The sequence below is a fragment of the Tyto alba genome, unplaced genomic scaffold (assembly GCF_018691265.1).
Source record: "Tyto alba isolate M040663 unplaced genomic scaffold, T.alba_DEE_v4.0 Super-Scaffold_2, whole genome shotgun sequence".
In the NCBI taxonomy this organism is placed as follows: Eukaryota; Metazoa; Chordata; class Aves; order Strigiformes; family Tytonidae; genus Tyto; species Tyto alba.
In genome coordinates, this window is record NW_024881282.1 from 19,308,345 (window position 1) to 19,328,483 (window position 20,139).

General features: G+C 37.8%; 1 protein-coding gene across 12 annotated transcripts in view; it reads left to right on the forward strand.

The window, feature by feature from the left end:
- ZMYM2 (zinc finger MYM-type containing 2) overlaps positions 1 to 18,591 on the forward strand; it is a 99,040-nt gene extending 80,449 nt beyond the window's left edge. For all 12 annotated transcript variants that reach the window (XM_042792105.1, XM_042792100.1, XM_042792108.1 and 9 more), the window contains 7 exons: positions 687 to 781; positions 1,996 to 2,164; positions 3,067 to 3,218; positions 7,144 to 7,258; positions 8,357 to 8,608; positions 8,992 to 9,112; positions 11,478 to 18,591. In XM_042792105.1, coding sequence (XP_042648039.1) covers positions 687 to 781; positions 1,996 to 2,164; positions 3,067 to 3,218; positions 7,144 to 7,258; positions 8,357 to 8,608; positions 8,992 to 9,112; positions 11,478 to 11,670 — 1,097 coding nt within the window. In that variant the 3' untranslated portion in view covers positions 11,671 to 18,591. The remainder of the gene's footprint in view (positions 1 to 686; positions 782 to 1,995; positions 2,165 to 3,066; positions 3,219 to 7,143; positions 7,259 to 8,356; positions 8,609 to 8,991; positions 9,113 to 11,477) is intronic.
- The last annotated feature ends 1,548 nt before the right edge of the window (positions 18,592 to 20,139 follow it).

Genomic DNA, 20,139 nt, shown 5'->3' on the forward strand with positions numbered 1-20,139 from the left:
CATCTTGGGCAAAGTAAGTAAAGGTGGAACTTGGTACAGTAAATCTGTTCAAACGTTTCTTTTATTCTACCCATGAAATGTTAAGTAAATAGCATTGTGACATATTACCGTATATATGTTTACTGAAATTACTGTATATATCCATAATGAGCTAGACTTCCACTATTGGTATAAACATAGACTAAAATAAGTTTCTCTGAAAGAGTTTACATTCTAATTCCTAGTGTTTTTAACCAAGTGCAATGTGGTATATAAAATATAGCACATGGCTAGAAATGATGGAAATACATAAACAAAAGTGTATGTAGTAAGTTAATTTGTATTTTTTCCACTCACAGCCTCTCATTCTCACCATAACTTAAACTTCTTAATACAAAGACTACCGAAGCAGGAAAAATAGTATAAGGGTCCATAGTAAAAAATGCCTTAGTGGCTTGTGATAGTGCTTGAAAATGTTGAGCATTGTGTCATTCACAATTTATTTAGAAACCTTTTTATAGCTTTGCCTCACTCTCAAATAAGAATAGGTTTGTTTCCTCTCAGTGAAATCCAGTCTTCCGTAATGTTTACATGTGTGCTTTTGTGGGCAATATATGTTAATGCACAATGATACAGTTTGTTGGTTTTTTCAAACCAATATTATTCAAAAGATGTTTAGAAATAAGTTTCTGTTAATTTATTTTCAGCAACTGAGGAACTTGATACAGAAAATGAGTTTTTGTTACCTCCTGTTTTTGGGGAAGAATATGAGGAACAGCCAAGGCCTCGGTCCAAAAAAAAGGTAATTTTGTCATGCTGTTAAAAAAAAATCGGAAAAGCACAAAATTTAAGTGGGAAAAAATATGCCAGTTTTTTTTTTTCCCAGTTCTCATACTGCTCTAAAACATGTTCCTGCCTATTCATACCTAATATTCATTCTTTGTTATGTAAATTTATATATTTCAAATATTAAAATTATTTCAGTCCTATGTCTGTTGCAGTTAACTTAGATTTAATAGGAATTTTATTTCTAAATTCTGATCCCAATTTTACTTCACACTGGTAGAAGTGTTAGTGTAATGTGCTAGTGTGTATGTACTTACTGTACTCTCGTTAATGCTTTTCTACCTTCTACTTTGAACAAAGCTATCTTGGTTTAATTTGATAGTAAAATGGAAGAATATGGGCATTACCATGGCTTATAATGGGAGCTATAGCATCTTCTACATAAAATAGTTTAAAAAAACATTTCTATTTGCTTGTAATTTTTCCAGATTCTATTTTCTATCAAAAAAAAAAAATCTTAGTTTAGACAATGCAAATAAATTAGCCATAATCTTTTATTTAGAAGGGAACTAGCAGGACATAGCATTACTGGTGCCTGGTACAAAGCTGAAATATTTTTGTTGCAATAACTGCAGTAGCTATCACAGCTATAAAAAAAGCAGCCAACTTCTAATAAAACTTTCTAAGAATAAATGTGTCTTTCTAGTCTTAAATTTGAAGTCTAAACTGTCAGTATTATCTGCTGAACATTATCCACGTATCCACTGCTGGACATGCTTTAATTTGGGACCAATGCTTGCTTTGCCGTTAAGTTCAGTTGAGCCTAAAAGTTGACCTTCTGACATAGATTTATAGCATTTTAAATTCCTGCACAATAACACAATGAAACAAACACATTGAAATCAACACAATGAAATATATACACCAAATTATTTGGTGCATCATGTGCTTGTTGCTTAATATGATACAACCAACACAGCAACACCATTACCAAAAATTACTCTCTCTGTGTTAGGAACCAGTTTAAAAGACGAATTAGGAACGTCTATCAGGTTAAGTAAATACTGTCCTTAGAAGTATGTTCAACACAGAAACTACCTATTGAATGAAGCATGTGTTTCTTTACACTGAACATTGTAATCTGGCCTGCAGCTTGCTTATTCTGCCCAGCTTTTGTGTTATTGCTGTTAGCAGCTCTCAGCAGTGTTAACCAATATGTTTCAATGGCAGGGGGTGAAGAGGAAAGCGGTGTCAGGATACCAGTCTCACGATGACAGCTCTGAAAACTCAGAGTGTAGTTTCCCATTTAAATACACGTATGGTGTAAATGCATGGAAGCACTGGGTAAAGTCTCGGTATTTAGATGAAGAGCTTCCAGAATTAGAGGAACTGAAATCAAGTAAGTATTTCCAAAAATCTGGCATCCAGATTCTTAGTTGGTAGGGAGAATTACTGTACTTGTCTGATTTTCAGCTGGAATTTTTAGTACAAGTTTTCACACATCTCTAATGTTACCACAATGACTGGGATTATTTTACCACAGAGTTGCCAAACTCATTTTCCTAGTTTTTCCTACTTGGTTCAAAATGCTGGGTTTCACACTTCTTATGCAAGCCAGGACAGCACCTTCCTGTCTCTTCTGACTTTCCATGACCATTTTGATTTTTTGTTTGCATCCTGTTTTCCTCGTATGCTAACTTGCCTTGGAGTTCACACCTTTTCTGGACTTCCACATTACAAGGGTGGGGCATCCTACTCTTTGTCCTGGAAAGAGATCTTCATGTGAGGCTGGCATTACCTGGCTGTGGAGCTCTGACACGAGGTGGCCTTTGCTGCTGTGGAGCCTCGTTGCTCTTTCTGCAACACTCCTCTTTGTGTACTTTTGTACTTTGAGGAAGAAGGGGGATTGCTGCTACTCCTGCTCTTCTTCAGCTCCCACGTGCATCTTAGCACTCTTCCGTTATGCTGTTGGGTCTCTGAAAACTGCTGTTTCCCCTGAAGGTCTCCCTCTACAGCACTGTCTTTACTTCAGCATCTTAGGCCACTTCTTTGTCATCCTCAGCTGCGCATATTCATCAGTGAGTGATACTGCGTTTGGTTAACTAGACTTTACTCTGGTAGACTTGTTTATTTTAATACAGACCTAAGACTTGAACTGCTTAGTACTTTTAGACTTGTTCATTGATTAGTGGAGAGGACATCAAGTCAGTTTCCCGCTTTCCAGTTCCGAAAATACCCCATCCTACCCTCACCATGTCATAATTCTGTTGTATAATGTAGCATTTTTTCTCTATTTTACAGCAAAGTCTGTGAAATTAAAGGAAGATCTATTATCACATACTTCAGCTGAGTTAAACTATGGGTTGACACATTTTGTCAATGAAATTCGAAGGCCAAATGGAGAGAACTATGCACCTGACAGCATCTATTATCTGTGTCTTGGGATTCAGGAGGTTAGTAGAGGCTGTAGAGGTGGGAAGTGGAGCTGCTGATTTGACTGTGATCCATTTCAGTGGAAGAATGGAGATAATGTGGATTTATTGGCTAGCAGCTATTCTTAATATAATGGCAATGATCTGGAATGCAGAAAGGCTGCTGTGTAAATCACATTGCAGAAAGCTGTCTGTATAGGAAATGAGTTTGCAGACTCATCCAGAAACTCAAATGCAGACTGGTATATTGCAATAATTTTAAGCTTCTTGCTGGGTTAAAGCAAGTAATTTGCAGTCTAAAATAACACTGTTTTTCCAAATGCTGTGCTTCATTTTGTTTGCTAAAGATGCCTTAATGTAAAAACAGAATGAAGCAAGGCATGATCTGTAAATATTTTACTAATTCGGTTACTTAGCATATAGTGGAAACAAGCTATTTGAAGTTTCTTTTTGGGAGAGTTTAACTTACTGACTATTGCAGCCTGTGGGCAGTCAGGCTTTTTTGCAGAGTGCAGGAAACTTATTGACTGTCTTAAACACCCTACCCCCCAAATTGTAATTACATTGTATTTTAAAGATAAAGGGAGTCGGTTTAGATGTATGTGAAAGCAATAACATATCACTAGATAATTAGAAAAGCTCTTCCACAGCCTATCTTTTAAGCAGAGGATGTCTTAATTTTTGGTACCTAAGGCAAATCATAGATAAAATAAGCAGTGTTCAGATCTGAGAAAACAGAAAATCTAATTCAAGTTAAAAGGCAATAAAAAAAATGGGTATGTGGAAACCAGGCTGTTCACAGGCTTTGCAATCCTGCTTCAACTGTTTCATACTTGAGAGAGGACTTGAATCAAATAAAATTTTGATCAAAATCTTTTTAAAATAAATAGTACCTCCACTGATTTTTCTGTATTGAAAATATGCAAAATTAAGGAGTTAGTTGCTCTCTTCATGGTTGAAATTTGAGAAGCAAGCATTCATTGTTTCTCATTTTAGTTAATATTCCTACAAGGCATGTTTCAAATTCAGCTAGCTTTCTGCTTCTGCACTTGCATGATACACTGTCTCTCTGTATCTTTCTGTTGAATTGAAAATACTCAAGCTGATAAACGATAACACAGAATGAGGTATGTGTTTATAAAATGGAACTCAACTAATATTTTTTCTTTTTTTCACTTTTTGTGCTTTTGTCTATTTTGCCTACTGTGAAAGCTAGTTATGTATAAAACTTCTTTAGTTCATCAGAACCAAAGTTTGTGTGACTCAACACAATTATCATGACCTTAATACACATACAAAATGCTGAAAGATTAGAGGAACAACTTGTGGTCACTTTGCTGTAATTATTGCTTATACTTAGTGTCCAATATTTAAATCAGGTGATGTTAACAGCCCCATTTCACTTGTCCAGTTGTGCCACTGCTATTCAGACTGGTAGGAAGATGTGCCCTGTTCTGAGGAGTTTGCATTTCACAAAGGCAGACAGCAAGTGAGGGACAGAAACATGTAAACATGCAAGCTGCCAAGGGTTGCAACCAACATCTGCATGCTAGTGGGGAATTGTATGTATATGGGTATGTGTTGCCCTTATGAAGAAGCAGGTTTAAACAACTTAATTCTCTCAACATGTAACAAAACTCAGTTGCCTTCTAGTATTTTCTTAGTCCTTTCTGACAACCCTGATGTGGGTACTTCTGAAAGAATAATTTGTCTGCTACTGCATAAAAGACATTGGCTCTTTTTAACTCAGAAGGAGCTCAGAAGAGACTAAATGGTGCCACATAAGGATGAAGTTGTGCCAAAAATCATCATTATTTTGCTAACTTAGAGTAAGTTTCTTTTCAAAGGAAGAGAATGTGGAAGCCATAGGTTAGAAAAAGAGCACTTTCCCCCTCCACAAGAATTACTGCATTCACTGTAGCTAAGTATTGGTTCAGGTTGGGACTTTTCTTCATGGGTGTAATATGGTTTGAGCACAGGGGAAGTACTCAGGAGTCTTTAAGTCTTAAGTTATATTTTTGACTTGGTAAAATAACTGTTCTTTCTTAAAGAAAGAACTTGGGAAAATCTGTTCCATCAAAGTGGTCCCTGAGTCAAATGGTATATTTTCTCAGTTCGAATTCATTTGCAGCTGAAATTGTTCTCCTTCCAGCCAGAAACGGTTCAATAATGGTTTTGATAACTCTGAAGTACTGATCCTGAAAAATATCACACTTCAAAGTAAAGATTGTTGCATGGTCAGACAGGCATTTAGTGAAGAGAGTTCATCTAGAAGAAGGTGTTAGCTTGCCTCGTGGCCTTCATTCTGTGTCCCTCTACTGACTGGGAGATTTGGCGTTGTTTTTTTTATTTGTTCGTTTTTTTGCACATGTAATAATGGGGTTGTTTGGGCAAAATTCAGGCTGATGGAGCTTGGCAGATATTTGAAAGTGCTGTGGGCAGTGATTTGGCCTGTTCATCACTGTGGGACTCGAAGGCATGTCCATTTCCTTCATGTTCACTGCGATTTTTGGAAGAGTTCCTGTTAGGTGGAAGCTGCTTATGCTAATCGTGCTCCTGCCAGAGTTTGTAGACTAGTAGAGCACAGCGTTCTGGTGAGGAAATGAAGGTTTGCGGATGCGTGTTGGGTATTGTGTAGCAGGGGAGACTGCAACACAACATCGTTCTTCTGTAGATTCCATGGTGCTAATTGTCCGGGGTGCTTCACAGATTGCTGCTGGGAATGTTGAGGTTTAGCCAAACACTTATTCTGGACCAGGAAACAGAAATATTTTTAGTTGAGCTCTCACAGGCTTGTGTGGGAAATGGTTTTGAAGCAGTTTTCAGTCTTACTTCAGTTTCACTGCCATCATTCAGTGTATGTAATGCAAACCAGAGAAAAAGAAAATTTGTAGAAGGGCAAACCATGAAGCTTATAGTAAGCAGTATTGTCTGGTTTGGAATTGCTGTAGAATCTGATGTATGTAAAAATAAGCATATTTTGGGGAATAATGTACTCTGAAGAATTAGTTAAATGTATCGTATAAAATAGTTACCTAAATTAAGATGTTGTGTTGGGAGACTTCTAGGAAGTGTATTCATTCATTTTTCCTTATTATAAAACTAAGTGCAAAGATAAGGAAGTCAAGATATGCTGAACTGCCTCTTATAAATGAGTGCTGTGTTTAATGTTATTTCAAGTATGTGTACAGAAATAGATGCTATTTCCAGAAGTGAGTACACTTTTTTTGTGTCTGTCACTTTTATTGTATTCACTAACAACAGGCTTGTTCATGCAAAGATAACACTGAAATGGAAAATTTAAGAACCCAATCCTCCATTTCTTAGAAATGTTTCCACAGAGGATAATGTCAAATACTGTATAGCCCTCAGCCATTAATTCTTGGTAAAGGTTCAAAAGAGTTTCTGTCTGTAAGGTTAAGAGGGTTAAGGTAATTAGATTGCAGAACAGGCAGGCGCCTTGCATCATCCTGTAATTTTTCTTGCACTGCTGCATATCATTACCACAAATATACGGGTCTTTTTTTTTGCTCCCACTTCTGTGTTGAAGATGCTTTTATCAATGTCCAGAGTTCACATTTAAAATGGCAGATTCTTGCTAAATGTATTTTTTTTCTTTGAAGACCTAGATGAAGGAAAAGATAAATTACTTAGGGTTTTTTTTTTTAAATGACTTCCCATTCACTGATACAATGTTGCACACAGGAAATTTTAGAGAAAAATTTCAGAGTTGTAATTAATCTATGATTCATACCCAGTTAGAAATTTACAACATACATTATATTGGAGGTAACTTTTAATTGCTAAATATTGGAAAAGTGTCATTGCTTTATTTTTAGATACTGTTTTTTTTATAAAAGTGTAAGCATTGTACTGAAAAAGAACCTTTTAGCATAGGATTTGTTCTAATCTGGAATTGTACATATTGTCTGTCTCTCTTCTGCAGTATTTATATGGAAGTAACCGAAAAGACAACATATTTATTGATCCTATCTACCAGACATTTGAACAGGAACTAAATAAAATCCTTAGAAGTTGGCAACCAAGCATACTTCCAGATGGTAATTTTCTTTTTGGTCATGTATGTTTTTCATCTCTTAATAGTTCTGTATTCTTAAGCATGTAGATATATACAAACCTTTCATGTATTGCAGTAGAAATTGATCAAAAATCATAAAGATATCATCTAAGAGTTCAATCAAGACTGTAACTGTTCTTATTGTCTTGTTTTTTGGTAATCCATGCTGCAAGACTTGATTTTGACACTGCCTGTTAATCTTAAATTGATTATCCATTTTTAGGAGAAAAAGTTAGAATAAACAACTGCTCTTCAACCTGTAATTTTTACCTGAGCTGAATATATTTTTTGCCTATTTTTTTCCCAGATGGGAAGCTGGCAGGTAGGCACTGGGCTTTGTGTCGTTAGGACTAATGAGCTATGTATTTAAGTCTTTCTCAGCTGAGTTGGGAGGACTTTCTGCTGGTGGGCCTTCTGCTCAAGAGGATTGTCAGTTCATGGAGAAAACAGGAATTTTCCCTGGCAGATCAATGTTGGTGCTGAACTGCAGAATCCACTGTTCTTCCATCTTTCTCAGAATCCTCTCTTGAATGAGTGTTTGTCCTTACCAGCCTTTTTGCTCTTCCCTCTTGATATTGGCTTTTCTCTGCATAGCTCTGGAAAGCCTCTGTATAAGGCCCTCCATATACCCTGCTATGATCCAGGAGTGCTTTCCAAGTGAGATATCCATCAGTAATAAGAAAGAAGGAGGTATAGTTATTTGGAAGCCTTGTCTGAGCAGAATAAAATGAACTAGAAAATGCGCTTTTTATGTGTAGGGTTTAAGATTAGCCCATTGAATGTTTTTATGTAATAACATGAGGGAGCTGCATGTAAGCAATGTTGTTGTAATTACAGAAATGTGTTCTGTGTGAAATTGCCTATACTGATATTTCCCACTGACTGTCTCTTCCTGAGGCAGTGAGTGTCTGTGTCCCTAAGACATGGTTTTGAGAATGTGGATATATAATTGAATATGCTTATTAGAGACTTCTGTCATGAGCATTTTATTAAATTTTACAGTAAACATAAACTTGATTCTTTTGCACCTGGACAGTTTATGGGCTAATCCACTATTTTTTCTAATATTCTATTTTCAAAGGATCAATATTCTCTCGAGTTGAAGAAGATTACCTTTGGAGGATTAAACAGCTAGGATCACATTCACCAGTTGCTCTTCTGAATACTCTGTTCTACTTTAACACTAAGTATTTTGGCCTGAAAACAGTGGAGCAGCACTTAAGACTTTCTTTTGGCACTGTTTTTAGGCAGTGGAAAAAAAATCCTCTAACATTGGAAAGCAAAGCTTGTCTTCGATATCAAGTGTCTTCCCTGTGCAGAGCTGATAGTGAAGGTACTGTGGCAGTTCCAAAATAACTATTGCAGCAGCATCCACATTGTGCTCCTCTGTGGAACATCTGGGCACCTTGCCAGGAGCCAGAGGTCGGCCTTTGCATAAAATTTAGCAGCTCTCGGCTCCCAGATCTTTAATTGAAGTGTATGGTCCATGGAGACTACAGGGTCTCTGCATTAAACGATCCCTTTGAGCCCACTAGTCTCCATGCTGAATGTTGTGACTTTGTTGTGGCTGCAAGTTGCATTTTCAGTTTGGAGATATGCAATAGTTGTGGCAACTGCATGGCAGTACTTGGTGGGCTGCCCACTCTGGGAAGTTTACTGAAAAATGTAAAATAATTTCAAGTTATAGCTTAGTTGTTGTTGATTTTCTTCTTAAAGATAAAATTACTACTGGAAAAAGGAAACACGAAGATGATGAACCAGTATTTGAACAAATCGAAAACACGTCTGATCCAGCTAGATGCCCTGTGAAAATATTTGAGTGCTATCTGTCTAAAAGGTAAGCATGATACAGGTTAATACAGAAGTGGTCTAGAGTAAACCAGGTACAAAAGGGAAATGTTTTGATGCAACATGAAATATGCTCAAGCAAAGGAAGTGGACTGAGATCTTCTGAAAAATAGCTAAATGAAAACATTGAAATCTCCAGTTCTGTGTCTTGTATGACAAGATGTGCAGAAAGCGTGGGAGCAGCAGAGTACTTCAGTGTTAATTGCCAAGGATTCCATCTGGGAATGACAGTATGATTCAATTTTCTTACCTAGAAACACCAACTATCTCAGCAGAGACTTACCGGCAAGGGATATGGTAGGTTTTGCTACTGAGGTCTCTGTCTCTTCAGTAAGAGCTGGATTGAGACAATAAATTTATTTCATGTTAAGTCATCAGGTATCTGAAATGTATATGCTTTTGAGATACCTCATTTGAAGGCATGCTTAAAATATTTTGTAGCAGAAAAAATAATACTGACAGTAACCCAGCATTTAGAAATAGTTTCCTTCCGATCCATACAGAAACTAATACATTAAAAATAAAAGCTTAGGCAACTCTTTAAAACATTTTAATTTACCAGCTGAGTGTTTTGGAAGTGTTTGAAAACATGATTTCATGGTAAATACTTTTCTTTAATTGGAACAGCCATTCAAGCAACTGATTTTAATGTAGATTTTATGTAACTCTGTTACATAGGCAAGTGATACCAAAGAAGTAAAATAACATTGTATATACAACATAATAAATTAAATGGAGTATGAGACCAAACCTGTTAGGAAACAGCATCTTACTCTTAAACTTGAAGAAAGAGCTTGTGCACAATGTAGGAATGTAGGTGACAGTGCAAGTATGTGATGTTATAGAGAGAAACAAGTGAAGAGTAATGGGGTCTATTAATGCAAGCACCTGTTTTCATCAGCTCAGTTAATTCTGATTGTTGCAGAGTTGGGGTTTTTTGCCTTCACACTACCTACTGTCATGGTTTGTAGAAGGTATATCATTAAAAAGTTCAAGCTGGATTTTTGAACTGAGTTACGCAGCCAGTAACAGGGAGAGAACAAATAATTTCTTTTTTCTTTAGAAACTTCTCAACTTTGGGGAAAAGAATGCATTTAACACCATAAACGATGCTCCAAATGGGTTTGTTTCAAGTCCTACTGTCTTGCAGATACTGATCACCATTGCTAACTAGACCAGCAGACTGCTTCTCCTGGTTCCACTTCTAATAACATATAACTCATGTCTTTGATGAAATAATTTTAATAAAATATTTAACACTTTACATTAAATTTTACATTAGCTTTTAATGACAGCTGTTAGAAATACACTTAGCAATCAGTGAACAGTTGCAGCTGCAATTTCAGGATCCTCTCATTCACAGCTATGAACACTGTATCGTTGTTTGTTCCTATAAAAATGCTGGCTTGTCAAAAAAGTAGGAAGGAGTTTAAAGTATTTAAATTATTAGAATATTTTAAGCAATCGTATTTTGCTTATCTGACTCTTAATCTGATTTATGTGAGATCAGAACAAGCCAACATTTACCCCAGCAGGTGAAGAGCAACAACTGAAATCTTATCAGCCATTTTGGGAAGATGAGCTTGTAAAAATTCTTATTTTTGCCAAGGAATATAGTTGACTCCTGAAGTCTGCAGTATTTATGAAGGAGGGAGCATGACTGAGTTCTTGCACATGCAGAATTGAAAATTATTTTCTGGGACTTACCTAAGTGGAGAAAATACTAGAATTTCCTTAAATAGGTCTTCTCTAGTGGCTTAGAGGGTGTGTCTGAGCTGGATCAAATTCCGAAGTATAGTGGGTCAGGAATTAAGGTATTATAAGACTTGTAATGACCAACCCTTTAAGTAAAAGAGGAGGAGAGATTTTAGCTTGTTGTTGTATTTCTGTGCATCTCTCAGAACTACTGTCCTTGATTTTCAAGGAAACCCCAGGCTCTACATTCAGAGATGGCTTGCACCACTGGCTGACGGTGCTATTACTTATGTCAGTGTTGGGCCTCTCTGCAAATCTGTCGATCAGGGCTTCCTAAATAGATAGAAGGTACTTTGTGGTTTAGCAAGTCTTGGATCTGCAAATTTCTGAAAGCTGGAAGGGTCTGTGGTCTCCTGTATGCTTGCTAAGTCCCAGGTGTCTGTTTTTGGCTGCTCTGAGGACGCAGGACTGGCTGGACTTGGGCCAGACCTGACACAGTTCCTTCTATGAACAAGACGGCATTTCTCCACATAAATCTTTATTTTGTAATCTGCCTGGGTACAGTTAGAGTTTCATTTATGCAGGATGTTGGAACTGCTAAGGTACTGTTTTGTCCTGTGAGGCTGTTTTTCTAACCTCCTCGTGTTTTCCACTTGTAGCCCACAGAATCTGAATCAGAGGACGGATATGTTCTATCTGCAACCAGAGTGCTCTGTCTCTGCGGAGAGTCCCATCTGGTACACTGCCACTTCACTGGACCGCAACACTTTAGAAAATATGCTCGTACGGGTTCTTTTAGTAAAAGATATTTATGATAAAGACAATTATGAACTGGATGAAGACATAGATTAAAACAAACTTCCAAAAACCATCAAGAAAACAAACAGCATTAGTTATAGTCATGCTGCTAGACCTTTACTATGGAAAACATTTCAAGTTTACCCTTTGTTTTATGAGTTTTGTAGCAACGTGTACCCTCACCTGGGTATTACCATGTAAATAGTCTGTGAGTGAAAGTTTCCATTATTCTTCATAGTGGTTTTAGGATACATAACAAACACATTTCAGATTATTTTTTTTTTAATTATTTATTTGATTAGGTATGTTTGTAACTTTTTACATTGCAAAATATGAATGAGAATGTGCCATGTGTAATTTTTTTTTTTTCCCTTATAGTAAGAAACATCCATATTGCACAACTCTGCTGTTGGAAGCTCCCTTGAAAGGAGGCTCTTTTAATGGGTTCTTAAACCAGATGGTTGTGTATGGGTAGCACTACTAAAGTTTAGAACTTGCTGTGTCTTTCAGAATTTTTAAATAAATTGTAAACTAATAGGTTTTTTACTTTTTAGTTACTGAAGCCTTATAAGGTTATGTAGAGAGATTCCATCTTATGTACCAAAAATAGACGAAAGAGAATGCTGTCAATATTGGTGTACTGTAATGTGAATCTATTCTGGTGAAAACATTTTTTTGTTGCCCTTATTAAAACCTTAGTGTCCTTTCCTTATTTGTGACTCTCTCTCAATTGCCCCTACAAATAAAATATATATATATATATATATTAAAAAAAAAAATAAATGAATATAAGCTTAAAGCATGTGGTCATCAAGACACGTATTTTGTAAAAAAAGAAAACCAAAAACCTCTCAAAAAGAAACAAAAGGAAAAGAGAAAAGAAACGTCTGATGACAATGCTATATAATTCTTTTCCATCTTTACTTTTCTGACCATAAATACTGGTACCTCATATTACTGTAAATCTGTCCTTCGTAGCCTTAGAAAAAAGGATTTTATGCTGTACTACATAAAGTAATATGGTATGCTAAATTTTTAACTTTTGTTTGTCCTTGCATTGCTGTATTTAATTACAGTCAATATTTGACTATGGGTGGGAAAATTCTTTTAACTAATGCCTCCATTCAAAAGCCATATGAGATGTGAAGTTGCAGAAAGTTGAAAGATATTTTTTTTTAAGAAAAGTCCTTTCATTTGCTCTATATCCTTTCATTGTGCTTACTTTGCATAAGGAGTCTGATTTCCAGATTATAGGTTTAGCTGCTTAAGTTTTGTTACTTGCTCTTGTTTAACTGATGTGAGCAATATGGTGGTTCATGGAATGGTTTTGCTATTGTACTGAAAAAAATGTAGTAGAATATTCTACTATAAAGTAGTCATGAGTCTGGCTCTCCTAAATGACATTGAACATCTGTTGGGAGCAATCATCTACTAAAGGGGAAACTTTCTATGTATATATACTACCACCTGAGGATTGATTTCTTGCAAGGGCTGCATGGCTTTTTCATTTTCCTTAGCTTAAAAGAATGCACATAGGGATACAACTTTCTATATAGAGAAATAAAGCTGCAGTTGCTTCATTTTGTTAAGCAAAGTTTATTTAAATTTCCACTATTCTTGTGTGTCCGTGAGTATGTATTAACTTTAGATATGTCACTGCTTTAAAACTAGATGGAGATGTACATGTTTAATATTCCATTTTTTTCTGGTGGCTCTACCCTTCCTGTGAAATCAAGAAATACTACACAGCACCAGTGAGTAGGTCACTAACAGCTTTGATGCTCTTTTCCCTTTGGAGTGAATACAAAAGAACTTAGTTAATTAACAGTTGTTTTTTAAAAGCAACAGCCTTAGAATATGCCCATGATACATAAAAGTGATGAAATCAGGAATTGTAATCATGGTTTTGTTCTGGTATCTTCAGCTGAACACCTGACTTGACCATAAGTTAAATTTTACTTATAGGAGTCGTCGTTACTAATTACCTGCCTAAAATGCATCATGTGCTTAACTTGAAATACTTCATTGAAACATACATTTAAGTGTTTTGATAAATAGCAGTAAGAAATCACTTGCAGCCCCTTCTCTATAGTTCAGACTTCAAGTACTTCAGCAGGGGCTTCAATCACTCTCTGATTACAACAGTGTTTAACCACAAACACACTTTTGTAAAACTACAGACTTTCAACTTGAAGCTTAAAGTACCCTAAATCGGGACTAAAGTTAAGTATGTGTTGAGTGCTTTGCCTTAAACAGACTTTAAATTCTTGTTCTCAAAATCACATTGCAGCTATTACTTAAATAATCGGGTCAGTTTTTCATATGGCATGTTGAAAAATGGACATGTGTTTTCAATGTCATTAGAAAATAATTAATACTTCCTAAAGTTTATCAGAAATCACACTGTTATCCTTAATTCCTCCCATTTTCCACCCAAGACCCACCTTCCATCAGTAAAAATACTCGTTAGGTTTTGAAATAGTTTTTACATATAGATCCATATTAGAAATATAAAGATGGTTGTCAAGAAAATAACTTTTATTCCAGAAGATGGAGCTATTCCATCATCAGCAATAATGGTTTTCATGCAGTTCGTGTGTCTAGATCAGACATTGTAAACTGCTCAGATATTGCAGTCAAGAATGCATCGTGGTTCAGTGTATGCATTTTATTCCTGAATTTGAATGGTGATGCAAAATGCAATAAAAGGCCTTAGTTCTGAAAAAATAAAGACATGCAATTTTATAATAAATAGGAGTTCAGGGCAAATAAATTTTATTTTTCTCTGTTAGAAATGTCAGCAGCTGGACTAGAATCAGATTGGTGTCAAGGAGTTACCTGCAGGTTGCTGTGTGGGAAAGTATATAATGCCCTGTTCTTCAGAGAGCTTCCAGGTTAATGATACATATCAGGAGCCTGCCCTCACTTCCCACCTTAAGAGGGTGTGAAGTGGCAACCTGGCTGTTCTGGCCTTCCCTGTGAGCTCTGGCAGAACTCACTTGAGAAATGCAGCGTGGGGACTCTGGTGCTCTGTTCTCATGGAGCCCTGCCGATGGCGCTGGCAATGCAGTCCAGGCCAGGCAGGATTTTCCAAACTTCTCAAATCATGCCAGCGTGTGCTCTGCCTCTCCTCAGTTTGAGATCTAGTTTTGAACAATTCACAGTAACCTTATTGGAAATTAGACAGCAGCAGGAGGCAAATTACATAGAAAATACAGTTCAGTATGAGAAGTGGTGAAAAATTCATGCAATTTTCAGAAATTTGCTGTTATCTTTTTTTTTTTTCTACCAATAATTGTGTGCAGTCACTGAGGAGAATGCAGCTTTTTGTAATTACTGAACTAAGCATAAATTATGACAGTTAATTTTTATTGAACAAAAAGTTGTGATTATGGAGTAATTTCAACATGTACAATATTAATTATCTTTAAAACGCTTATAGAGTGGCTCTATAATGCAGCAGAATTTCTTTTCTTTGTATCTATGATTCTGTCCTGTGAGAGGCTGTATGAATAGGTGGGGAGAATAGGAGAGGTGGCCCATAAACCTTGCAGTCTCAAAAGGGGGAGATATGTGGGGTAGAAAAGTCATCAGTGGTGGTAGGCACTCACCCCATTTCCATTTTCACTGACCTTTTTTATTATATAGAAGTGTTTTTTCTGTTGCACTTTCCTGTTGTTTGTTACTGTTAGGAATGGCAGTTAAATATTTTAATTTTTGTAAACATTCACTTTTCAGCTCATTACACTCATGCTGTGCCTTATGTGACACGTGTTATGTGTAGGACTGAGTATGATACAAAGTGGAGAGGGAGCTTTTCAATTCCTCTTGCACTGAGGACCGCAAGGACGCAATGAAACTGAAATTCAAAGCATTTAAGGCCAAGAATTTATCAAGATTTAAGAGGGTGTTCAGTCATCATATGTGAAACGAGTCTCTGAGTTATGGCAGCAAATGCTAACGATGTTTTGGAAGCACTGAAGTTTGAGGTACCCTTCGGTTAGAGTTAGAGCGAAGCCATAGGGTTTGTGTATGTCTTGTGAGGGGTGTGACTGCGGCCATAGCGTGGGACATGCTGTCCCCAGGGGCTTGGTTAAGCGTGACAATTTCCAGTTTCTCAAGTGAGAAATAAACCTTTCCCCTGGCAGCTTTTTAATTTGAAATGTTGAAACCCAAAAGCCTCAGCACATGAGCCACGGCACAGATACTTGAAGCCAGCGTGTAACGGGGCACGTGCTTCAAAACTTAGGCTGGTGTTAGTGTCTGTAACACTAATCGGCCACCTCTTCCACCGCCCCGGAGCCCAGCAGGCATCTCGCAGGCACACAAAGATGATGTGGGGATTGGTGCCCGCTCGGTGTGCTACTGGGGTCGGAGCGGGCCGCTTCTGGCAAGCGGCTCTGCCTTGGCAGGGCCCCAGCTGGCCGCAGGCGCCGGCGGGCAGCGCTCCCCTTCTGCCCGCAGGCAGGGCCGGGCCTGCGCCGCCCGTCGGGGTGTCTCCCCTCATTTTTCCTTTGCTATCAGGGAGCTCCTGGCCACTTCAGTTTCTTGCTGTTGGTCTATGACCAAAAATGCGTGACTGCAAAATGAGCCAAGTTCATGATTGGGTATGAAATAAGTCCTGGGCAGGGAAGGAGCTGAAATGATAATTTCACCTCTTCCTTATCCCTTAATAAGGCATAATTGCACCTTAATGTTACCTTTATAAAAGCCTCCCCTTTCCCCAGCCCAGTTCTCCCGGGCGAAATACCAGAAAGGATTTGAGACAGACTCTAGTGTGGTAAAGAGATTCAAGGAGAGAGATAGATGTATGTGATGGTGACTAGATAAGGTGATATTTGGTGGGCCAGGGGAGTGAGCAAATGCACAAGGAGAAGGGACAGAAGAGATTGATTGTATTTGCTTTGAACAACTAACGAGATTTAGGAATGCAGATTTAATTCATACTCCCTGATGATTTCTTCTGAGCTTCTGTCACCTGTTCCAACTTCCCGCATAGTCTGGCTCAAAGGATTTCACCCAGCAACTTCAGTATGCTGTCAGTGGCCATGGAAATGAGGTTTATATTTATAAGGGCTTAGTCTGGCTAGTTCTGTTTTCAGGATATCGGTGTGTTGGTGTTTCCAAATATACGTAGCTGGGAAATACTTTTATTTTCTCACCCAAGAACTAGTTGTCTTTATGGAGTAAAGCCAATAATAAAGCAGTCATGGCACATTTGCAGGTGCATAATTTGAGTAGGGAAGGAAGCAGTTAAATCGCTGTATTGTGTTCCAGGTACTGGTAGCAGTGAGGCATCACAGCACTTCAACTAATTGTTTAATCAAATGTTTTTCTACCTCAAGTGTCCTTTGTTTTGTTTTCTTTTTTGTGAAATTAAAGGAGAAAGCTGAGGATAGCAGAGTCCTTGGAAGAATCCTTCAGGGACACAGGCAATAATTTCCTATGTTGCTGGCAAAAGGATGTGAGAGTTGGCTACGGGTGAGGAACCACAGGGTAGCCCTCGTGTTTGTCACAGCTGGCAAAAGCTGCCCTGACTCGGTTGTTCCCCTTATGAATCGTGGCTTTACCCAGGAAAACCAGTGCTGGTGGCAGTTCTGGAAACACTTATGAGCAGAACAATTAGAGAAAATGAGAAGATCAAGTTCAAATTTGATTTCTCATTCAAGTTATTTTTCCAACTCCAAGAATGTGACTATGAGCAGGACTTGAACATGATCTGAGTTTTGCTTTCTCTGAGATGTGGCATTTCTCAGAGAAGTGGTGAGGGCCATTTCTGTCTGCCACCCTATCATGGAGCAGGGGACAGTGTCAGGGCAGCAGCAAAACTGTCTTTCCTCCTGACATGAGTGCTGAAAGGCTCCCAGAATTGTTCCCCAAGTTTACATCTTTATTGTGCTGGTTTTACCTGCCTTGATCCAAAATGGTGAGAATTTGGCAGAAGGACAAATAATTAAAATGTGTGTCCTTCTGTCGCCTGATGCTTACAGCTGTGCAGGAGGAAAAAGCTCTGGATAGCAAGGCCTGCTGGTGCTGAGCAGGGAATCCAGCAGTTTGGACTTGAGAGGTCTGGAAAGAACAAAACCTAGCATTAATCCAGCTCCTTCTTTGAGCTGTGGCTGTTCTTGAGTTTGAATTTGTACACTTAAAAAAAAAAAAAAAAAAAAAAAATGCTTTTGTGGGTGGTTCTTCCCAAACACAAGCAGGCTGTTCTGGTTTGTATCAGAAGAACTCCTCAACGATGGGTTTTCTCCCTAGTACAAGGAGAGTTAGGTTTATTAATATAATCTTCCTTTATGTATCTATGTATTTATTTATTTATTTAAATAATCATTACTGGTTCACAGTCATAGGGGAGGGAAGTTTTCAAAGCATTAGTGGATTGTGTTGTATAATGTGCCTAGATATTTGTAATCCTTTTATTTATTTTTTACACTAAAATTCTGGTTCATGAAACCTCTGTGTCCTTTCTGGGAAACGAACAGGAATATCCATGTAATTTGTATAATTTAAACTGCTGACATTTCATTTGTGCCAATCGCCTAAATGTGCTTTACTGATTTAAAATAGGAAATACTATTTTATATCTTATTATGTTTGCTGAATAAGCAGTATGCTTCCTCCAGTCACGAAGATGATTTCTGCTTTCAGCAGGCGTTATGCAAGGCAATATAAGCGTAGTATTTGCATTTCTGGTCTTTAATTAGTATTTTTTTAAAATACCCTACTTGCAAGTGAAGAAGAAGCTTTTTAGCTCAGGATAAAGCTGTGTCACTAAGGCAAAGGAAGGGGCCCACTATCATTGTAAAATCATCAGCCTTGGTACCTCTGGAAAAAAAATAATCCCAAAAGTCTCCCCTCATTACATCTAAAAACATTTTCTGTTTGTCTTTCCTCTAGCCCTAGATGTGACATCCACACTAGTATGTAATAACTGTGGTGGTAATCAAAGGAATAAATATTGAAAGATTTACAGTCTGATTTCCACTAACTTAAGAAATAAAGTTGGGGTTTTTATTGTTTTGTTTTGTTTTGTTTTTTCCCCCCTCTGGTGAGTTCTGGCTGTATCAGTGACCTTATAAGGATTAAAGGTGAAAGTTTTAATAAATAAAAAAAGACAAGTTTTGAAAGAGAACATTAAGCCTTTGATGGGCTTAATGTGAGCTGAGAGGACTGAAAAGGAAATAATTTGAATTCTCTACCAGCATCTCCATTCAATTCAGGTTGGTTGGAGGATAGGAGCCCAAGTGTCTTTTGCAATGTACAGTCTTGTTCATATACATGTTCCTGTATCTTGGAGAGCTCCTATAGCCATTGTACTTGAAGTGATATACTTCTCTGAAGTATCTATAGATTGTAGTATGTATTTATATATGTATGACTGTTCATCCAGAGAGATGACCACATTACACTGAAGCAGTTATCTCTGCTGACCTTCAGGCAAAAGGTATTTCGTATAATAAAATCCCACCTCATCCCCAGAGGAGATGTCCAATGTGTTTTTTCACGTGGTAAAAAAAAAAAAAGTGTGCTCACCCTGAAGGGAGGACATTCTTATCTGTGTGATTGGTGTCTCATATATATATGATTTGATATATATATATATATATATCAAATAATAATGTGATTTTTCCTCCAGCTTCAACTGGGGAATGTCACAAAGGAAGAGGAGGAAGTGCAGAGCAGCAAGTAGCTCCTCACATCAACTAAATCTCCAGAACCACAGGCAGTAGCTTAGGTGAGTTAAGTTTCAGTACAATGCCAGAATAACAGAGAATCCTATAAAATTCTTTGGTAGCTCTGCAGTCAGTTTAACAAGGGACCAGCCTTTCTGCTGCAGTTATTGAACTTTCTAAGGATCAGAGCCTAGCAAAGGTGTGAAAAGGATTTTTTGGGAGACTGAACGGCTTGGACTGTTTAAGCTCAGTAGGGAGGAGATGAATAACAAGGGATGTTACTACGAACTGCCAAGCAAAAGAATTCAAAATTAACAAGAGCAGAGCAATGCCCCTTCACAGTGTATTTTGTTGCTGTGCAGAAACCTACTGGGATATGATCTCGGGAGCAGTGCTAAGTCTTCTAGGTAAGGGTTGGATGTGGTTTTGCATCAGGAGAGCAATCACAGAAACAATGTATAGTCTTTTTTTTTTTAACGCAAGAAAGGGAAACCTCTTTCCTGTACTTCTCAAGCAAGTGTTCCAGCTCCTGCTACTCCTCTAGCACCACCTGGGGACCGATTTCTGTAGTGTGGGGGAAACAGGTGAGTAAAAGGCCTTCAGAGAAAGAAGGCCATCTGTGAGTTTTGTGCTCTGCCTTCCCAAAGGCACAGCCATTCCCAGCACAGGGAAGGAGGTTTCTCAGTGAAGGGGGAGTTGTCTTGTGCTGCTGTCATCTTCCAAGGTGAGAGTTACAAGGAGGAAAAAGATTTCTTGGTGCCGCTGGCATCCTCACTGCTACCACGGCCTAGAGGTGCACCAACAGGGGCTGCATTTGGTCTGGTGGAGGGTGGGAGCTGAGGCACAG